Here is an 8945-nt window from a genome sequence, read left to right as displayed (position 1 = left end):
TGCATTATCACGTATTATCAACCAGAGAATGACATAGACATCGCTTCGAGCTCCTAGGCCTCTTGAGCCTGAAAAATTATCAACTGGGGGCAATTTGACATATGTAGATATTTAAATTTTTTTTAGCGAACGAATAACTATCAAACGCATATAAAAGCGTATCAAACATTATCAAACGATTAGCGTTTTAAAATATTAAAAATTTTTAGTTGGCGGGCTAACTTCACATAGATATTTTAAAAAATGTACTTTTTCTAACAAACGAATAACTATCAAACGAATATCGAAGTGTATCAATCATTATCAAACGACTATCAAACGATTAGCGTTTTAAAAAATTAAAAATTTTTAGTTGGCGGGGCTAACTTCACATAGATATTTTAAAAAATGTCGTTTTTCTAACAAACGAATAACTATCAGACGAATATCGAAGTGTATCAATCATTATCAAACGACTATCAAACGATTAGCGTTTTAAAAAATTAAAAATTTTTAGTTTGGGGGGGCTAACTTAACATAGATATTTAAAAAAAATTCGTTTTTCTAACAAACGAATAACTATCAAACGAATATCGAAGTGTATCAATCATTATCAAACGACTATCAAACGATTAGCGTTTTAAAAAATTAAAAATTTTTAGTTGGGGGGGCTAACTTCACATAGATATTTTAAAAAATGTCGTTTTTCTAACAAACGAATATCGAAGTGTATCAATCATTATCAAACGACTATCAAACGATTAGCGTTTTAAAAAATTAAAAATTTTTAGTGGGGGGGTCTAACTTCACATATATATTTTAAAAAATTTCGTTTTTCTAACAAACGAATAACTATCAAACGAATATCGAAGTGTATCAATCATTATCAAACGACTATCAAACGATTAGCGTTTTAAAAAATTAAAAATTTTTAGTTGGGGGGGCTAACTTCACATAGATATTTTAAAAAATTTCGTTTTTCTAACAAACGAATAACTATCAAACGAATATCGAAGTGTATCAATCATTATCAAACGATTAGCGTTTTAAAAAATTAAAAATTTTTAGTTGGGGGGGCTAACTTCACATAGATATTAAAATTTTTTTTTTCTAACAAACGAATAACTATCAAACGAAAATAGAAGCGTATCAATCATTATCAAACGACTATCAAACGATTAGCATTTTAAAAAATTAAAAATTTTTAGTTGGGGGGGCTAACTTCACACCGCTCGGGTGAACATATTTGGCTGAAAATTGGTGGAGGGGTAGCTTAGAACCAGAAGACAGGCATAGGCTAATTTTTATTCCGTTCTGGATAGGCTCTTGAGATCAAAACGTGAACGTGGGTAATCCTGGGATATGTTTGTACAATATGGTTATCGAATGAGTACTTTGATACGGGGTATTTTTCGTACGCGCGGGTAACTAGGGTCTCGAGATATAAGCGAAAACGTGAACGCGGGTACCCCTAGAATGTGTTTATAGAATATGGATAACGAATGAAAGCTGTTGATGAGTGCTTTAGTACAGGGTCGTTTTCATACCTATTGGTGACTAGGGTCTCGAGATATAGGCCAAAACGTGGGCCCGGGCACCCCTAGAATGTGTTTATACAATATGGATATCAAATGAAAGCTGTTGATGAGTGCTTTAATACAGGGTAGTTTTCATACCTATTGGTGACTAGGGTCTCGAGATATAGGCCAAAACGTGGACCCAGACACCCCTAGAATGTGTTTATACAATATGGATATCAAATGAAAGCTGCTGATGAGTGCTTTAGTACAGGGTAGTTTTCATACCTATTGGTGACTAGGGTCTCGAGATGTAGGCCAAAACGTGGACCCGGGCACCCTAGAATGTGTTTATACAATATGGACATCAAATGAAAGCTGTTGATGAGTGCTTTAATACAGGGTAGTTTTCATACCTATTGGTGACTGGGGTCTCGAGATATAGGCCAAAACGTGGACCCGGGCACACCTAGAATGTGTTTATACAATATGGATATCAAATGGAAGCTGTTGATGAGTGCTTTAGTACAGGGTAGTTTTCATACCTATTCGTGACTAGGGTCTCGAGATATAGGCCAAAACATGGACCCGGGCACCCCTAGAATGTGCTTATACAATATGGCTATCAAATGAAAGCTGCTGATGAGTGCTTTAGTACAGGGTAGTTTTCATACCTATTGGTGACTAGGGTCTCGAGATATAGGCCACAACGTGGACCCGGGCGCCCCTAGAATGTGTTTATACAATATGGATATCAAATGAAAGCTGCTGATGAGTGCTTTAGTACAGGGTAGTTTTGATACCTATTGGTGACTAGGGTCTCGAGATATAGGCCAAAACGTGGACCCAGGCACCCCTAGAATGTGTGTGTATTTTGGATATCAAATGAAAGCTGTTGCTGGGAGCTTTTAAGTCATTTTCATTGTGATATTCGATTTAGTCGCATCAACCTGGCAAAACTGATAAATATGCATGCGAATCCGAAATAAAGTCATGAATTAATAGTACCCACATACCTATTTACATACGTCCTATTCGATTTGCCTGAAATTTGGTATATAAATTTGCCTATATTAGTATTTACGATGCTTTTTTCTGGTAAGTAGACCAGAGAGGGACTGGGACTGGGATTAGGACTGGGACTGAGACTGAGACTCGACGTGGGACTGGGACTGAGACTCGGAATGGGACTGGAACAAAATACATGCCACCCTCTGGGGCTAGCAATAAGATATGAAGAAAAATGAGAAAAACTTGAGAGAAGAGAAAAGAGAGAAGGAGACTGAGAAAGAGATAGAATGAGACGAAGATGGAGATAGATGAAGCAAAAAATACGGAGGTAGGAGTGAATACAAATATTAGGAAAAAGTGTAGAGGGGCTAGGGCAGTTTTAGACGGAAAAAGCTTATTAAAATGTATGCAGATATACCAAATTAAGGGCAGAACAACGTCTGCCGGGTCTGCTAGTATATATATATTTTCGCAATTTCAGCCCCATTTTAACAGCTAGAAGTTTCAAATTTCACCAAATGCTTACGTATATAATATATATTGTTGTCTAAAAAACTTTTAGAGACGGTGGTACTTATAGTAAATATCTCATACAACCGATTGTTCAGATAAGAAACTTCTCGCAATTTCAGCCCCATTTTAACAGCTACAAACTTCAAATTTCACCAAATGCTTACGTATATAGCATATATTGTTGTGTGAAACAATCATATAGATCGGTGGTATATATAATATATATATATATATATATATATATATATATATATATATTTTCGCAATTTCAGCCCCATTTTAACAGCTAGAAGCTTCAAATTTCACCAAAAGCTTACGTATATAGCATATATTGTTGTCTAAAAAAATCATAGAGATCGGTGGTATATATAGTAAATATCTCATATAACCTATTGTTCAGATAAGAAACTTTTCGCAATTTCAGCCCCATAGTACCTACCTATTTTTATACTCAGTTGAGCAGAGCTCACAGAGTATATTAACTTTGATTGGATAACGGTTGGTTGTACAGGTATAAAGGAATCGAGATAGATATAGACTTCCATATATCAAAATCATCAGTATCGAAAAAAAATGTGTTTGAGCCATGTCCGTCCGTCCGTCCGTCTGTCCGTTAAACGATAACTTGAGTAAATTTAAGGTATCTTGATGAAATTTGGTATGTAGGTTCCTGGGCACTCATCTCAGATCGCTATTTAAAATGAACGATATCGGACTATAACACGTCCACTTTTTCGATATCGAAAATTTCGAAAAACCGAAAAAATGCGATAATGGTGGATGGGTTGACCTCATGACGCAGAATAAAAAATTAATAAGATTTTGGACAATGGGCGTGGCACCGCCCACTTTTAAAAGAAGGTAATTTAAAAGTTTTGCAAGCTGTAATTTGGCAGTCGTTGAAGATATCATGATGAAATTTGGCAAGAACGTTACTACTATTACTATATACATATGTGCTAAATAAAAATTGGCAAAATCGGATGAAGAACACGCCCACTTTTTAAAAAAATTTTTTTAAAAGTCAAATTTTAACAAAAAATTGAATATCTTTACTGTATATAAGTAAATTAAGTCAACATTCAACTCCAGTAATGATATGATGCAACAAAATACTAAATTAAAGGAAATTTCAAAATGGGCGTGGCTCCGCCCATTTTCATTTAGTTTGTCTAGAATACTTTTAATGCCATAAGTCGAACAACCAATCCTTCTTAAATTTGGTAGGGGCATAGATTCTATGACGGTAACTGTTTTCAGTGAAAATGGGCGAAATCGGTTGAAGCCACGCCCAGTTTTTATACACAATCCACCGTCTGTCCTTCCGCTCGGCCGTTAACACGATAACTTGAGCAAAAACCGATATATCTTTAATAAACTTAGTCCACGTACTTATCTGAACTCACTTTATCTTGGTATTAAAAATGGCCGAAATCCGACTATAACCACGCCCATTTTTTCGATATCGAAAATTACGAAAAATGAAAAAAATGTCATAATTCTATACCAAATACGAAAAAAGGGATGAAACATGGTAATTTGATTGGTTTATTGACGCAAAATATAACTTTAGAAAAAACTTTGTAAAATGGGTGTGACACCTACCATATTAAGTAGAAGAAAATGAAAAACTTCCACAGGGCGAAATCAACAGCCCTTGGAATCTTGACAGGAATACTGTTCGTGGTATTGCATATATAAATAAATTAGCAGTACCCGACGGATGATTTTCTGAATCACCCTGGTCCACATTTTGGTCGATATCGCGAAAACGCCTTCACATATACATCTAAGGGCCACTCGCTTTTAAAACCCTCATTAATACCTTTAATTTGATACCCACATCGTACAAACACATTCTAGAGTCACCCCTGGCCCACCCTAATGGCGATATCTCGAAAAGGCGTCCACCTATAGACCTAATGCCCACTCCCTCTTAAAATGCTCAGTAACACCTTTCATTTGATTCCCATATCGCACAAATATATTCTAGAGTCAACCCTGGTTCACCTTTATGGCGATATCTCGAAAAGGCGTTCACCTATAGAACTAAAGCCCATTCCATTTTAAAATACGCATTAACACCTTTCATTTGATGCCCATATCGTACAAACACATTCTAGAGTCACCCCTGTTCCACCTTTATGGCGATATCTCGAAAAGGCGTTCACCTATAGAACTAAGGCCCATTCCCTTTTAAAATGCTCATTAACACCTTTCATTTGATACCCATATCGTACAAACACATTCTAGAGTCACCCCTGGCCCACCTTAATGGCGATATCTCGAAAAGGCGTCCACCGATAGACCTAAGGCCCACTCCCTCTTAAAATGCCCAGTAACACCTTTCATTTGATACCCATATCGCACAAACACATTCTAGAGTCAACCCTTGTCCACCTTTATGGCGATATCTCGAAAACGCCTTCACATATACAACTAAGGCACACTCCCTTTTAAAATACTCATTGGCACCTTTCATTTGATACCTATATCGTACAAACACATTCTGGGGTCACCCCTGGTCCGCTTTTATGACGATATCCCGAAATGGCGTTTACCTATAGAACTATGGCCTACTCTCTCTTAAAATACTTTTTAATATCTTCCATTTGATACACAAGTCATACAACCACGTTCCAGGGTTACCCTAGGTTCATTTTCCTACATGGTGATTTTTCTTATTTTGTCTCCATAGCTCTCAACTGAGTATGTAATGTTCGGTTACACCCGAACTTAGCCTTCCTTACTTGTTTATTTTATATTTATCTTAAAAATCGTTTATGTACATCTGTTCACTATATATTTCTTATCTTATATAGCCGATTATTTGGAGATTACGAATGGGATAAGATTATTGTTCAGCCCCATTCATGAAAGGTATGAAGTCTTCGGCACAGCCGAAGACAGTCCCTTCCTTACTTGTTTTTCACTGAAATGAGGACACTTCGACTGATACAATAAAAAGGGCTCCATATCAAATTATTCAGTAAAGGGTTGATGGACTTCGATTAATTTTTAAAGAGGACGGAATTATATTTTATATTTTGGGACCATTTCGGACCTACGACGGTGCTGTTTGATGAAAATTTCGGAACTCTTTTAAGGATCGTTGAAACCAATTTGGGGCAATTATGATAAAAATTTCGATACTGTTTCGGGTCCCAATTAGAACCATTTCAGGATAATTTAGGCGCAACTTCTGGATCGTTTCGAGGCAGTTTCATTTCAAGAGAGTTACAGGGTAACTTCAGGATTATTTCCGGAATGAATTCAAGATTTTTTAGGTACAACTTTGGGACATTTTCAGCATCATTTCGGGACTGATCAATAGTTTGGTTTGGGTTTGTAACTACTAAACTTTCCCTTGGCAGTGTGTTAACCAAATAGCAGAAAAAGGTGCTGATATACAAAAACGAAATTACTTATAATATATTTAATAATATGTGCCTTATACCCTATACATATACACAAACTGTTGGTACTATATAAATAAAATTAATAGTGCTGCTTTTCATCTTTTTCCCGTGTTACTTCCGTGGAATTTGTAACTGCAGTAACATTTGTAAGCGTGGAGGCGGAAAGCTCAGTTGTGTGCCTAAAAATAGAAGGGGCAAATAATTATTATGTGAGGAAGTAAGTGCATTATTTGTGTCATGGTAAGAGCAAAATATTACTTAAGATAGATAAACGTATGCACATTAGACCGGTTCAAAAAAAAAAAAAGAACTTGATCTTCCTTGCTGACTGGCGGCAGTCATCGTGAAACAGCGATATCTGACGTAATTTGCTACATGACCTGTTTTTTCCTGAAACGGTCTGATGAACATGTGTCACTTATGTCCAGAGAAGCAATAATTACAAATATATGATATGAATATACATATGTATAAAAATTCAAAAAAATAAAAAATTCATCGCTAAGTAGTGTATCAGTTTAAGATGCTTCACGCAATCCATGTTTCGGATACCTTGAAACATAAGGCCCGGTTTTTGAGAACGTGTTTAAACTCCAGTCAACTTTAACTGCACTTTAAATTGAAATGAAAAAACAGGTCTAAGTCTTTTTTTATTTAATTGTCTTCAAATCTAGGACTACGGTATCTTAGTTCATCAATACTATGGAACAAACCTGTAAAACACATAGTGCTGCAAAATAAACAGCACATCGAAAAGCACCGAGAACAAGCCTAAACCGAATTTCGTCGGATCGCCAAATATTGAAATCCAGTCATCTGAAAGCACACGCAACACATTAAAATGTAACGTAAACAAAAAAAATTATTAAAATATACAATTAGTGCAGTGAGTGCAAAAGATATTTGAAAACATTCATTTATAATTGAAATTCACTCAACTTTCAAATCTAGGTTTATGTCATCAAATATCTGACTCAACTTGTTCATGAATACGGTTTATGTTATAAATTTCTCACCATAGTTATGTGCGTTCAATATCATCTGCAACATACTCAGTGTACCACCAGTAAAGTCTAATAAGATATTCCCTATGCTCCAACCCGAGGTACTTTTCCGACGATAGTTCATCACAGCCTGTTTACGAATTATAGAAGCATTTAGTTAAACATTTTTCAGAGCGATTCAAAGTACTTATATTAGAGTCGCCCTTAGTTGTATGGAGAGAATAATTAGTTTGAACTCTACATCTCACCCCCTAGAAATAACCCAAAAAGAATATATGACGGCTGAGTTAATTATCACCCCATCTTGAGTGCCTGTTCAAAACACATTATTTCAGAATTTGTTTAAAAAACGATCTATCTCAGCAATTAGCTAAAGAAAGTCCCGGCTAATGTCAAAATGTATTTAATTTGAACCTAGACAGAGCATTTTCGAAACGGAAAAATTCGACCTTTTGCCGATTTCTTAAAAATTAAGTTTTATGGCTATTCCAATATTTTTGGGTGTGAACCAAACACTATAGAAAAAGGGCCATCCTAATGTACATATATATTAGGGATTTAACATAGCTTCGATTCCGATTTCGATTCCGGTACACGGTTAAAAGTTTGAGCATAAATTTAAAAAATTTTTTTTTTCAAGCAATTTTCCAAACGTGTATGGCCGAAATTGGAAACCTCTCGACATTGGGGACGAACTTTTCAAAACGACTTACATATCACAAATATTAACCGATTTTAATCATCTTTGTACAGAAATGTTTGTAATTGAATTCTGAAGGGACTCACATCGCCCGATTTTTAAAATTAATTAGAAAAAAAAAAAAAAATTTAGAAAAAAAAAACAATTTTGCAAAATGTTTTTTAAAAAATTGTTTAAACAAATTAATTTTGCAAAACGAATGTCAATTAGCAATACCTACTATCTCTTAAAGTGTATATCATTCTCTTAAGGATTGAGCAAAAATTGTATGTCACGAAAGTGATACATAAATACGTATTATAAGTTCTGCAAAGAATAGGCTATTTTGCAACAAATTGTTTAATAAACAAATTAATTTGAAAAATCAAGCGATGTGAGTCTCTTCAGAATTCAATTACGAAAATTGCTGTGTAAACATTGTTGCAATCGGTTGATTTTTCGAACCTGTAAGTGGTTTCGAATGAAATTAGTGCTTAATCCCCAATGTGCGACCTCCTACTACATTTTTATACTCAGCGTGATTTGCACACAGAGTATATTAACTTTGATTGCATAACGGTTGGTTGCACAGGTATAAAGGAATCGAGATAGATATAGACTTCCATAAATCAAAATCATCAGTATCGAAAAAAATTTTGATTGAGCCATGTCCGTCCGTCCGTCCGTTCGCACGATAACTTGAACAAATATTGAGATATCTTCACAAAATTTGGTACACTAGCTTATCTGTGCCCAGAATAGATTGGTATCGAAAATGAGCGAAATTGGATGATAACCACGCCCAGTTTTTATATATATAAAA

The 8945-nt window shown here is 35.3% G+C and overlaps 1 protein-coding gene across 6 annotated transcripts in view; it reads right to left on the bottom strand.

Moving 5' to 3' along the window:
- Window positions 1-6428: 6428 nt before the first annotated feature.
- Window positions 6429-8945, bottom strand: part of LOC137237535 (cystinosin homolog) — a 34548-nt gene continuing 32031 nt past the window's right edge. For all 6 annotated transcript variants that reach the window (XM_067761275.1, XM_067761276.1, XM_067761277.1 and 3 more), the window contains 3 exons: window positions 7456-7573; window positions 7153-7255; window positions 6429-6618 (listed from right to left, as the gene is read on the bottom strand). In XM_067761275.1, coding sequence (XP_067617376.1) covers window positions 6519-6618; window positions 7153-7255; window positions 7456-7573 — 321 coding nt within the window. In that variant the 3' untranslated portion in view covers window positions 6429-6518. The remainder of the gene's footprint in view (window positions 6619-7152; window positions 7256-7455; window positions 7574-8945) is intronic.

This window comes from Eurosta solidaginis, chromosome 1 (assembly GCF_040869045.1).
Source record: "Eurosta solidaginis isolate ZX-2024a chromosome 1, ASM4086904v1, whole genome shotgun sequence".
NCBI classification, from domain to species: Eukaryota; Metazoa; Arthropoda; class Insecta; order Diptera; family Tephritidae; genus Eurosta; species Eurosta solidaginis.
This window is presented reverse-complemented; position numbering and strand designations above follow the sequence as displayed.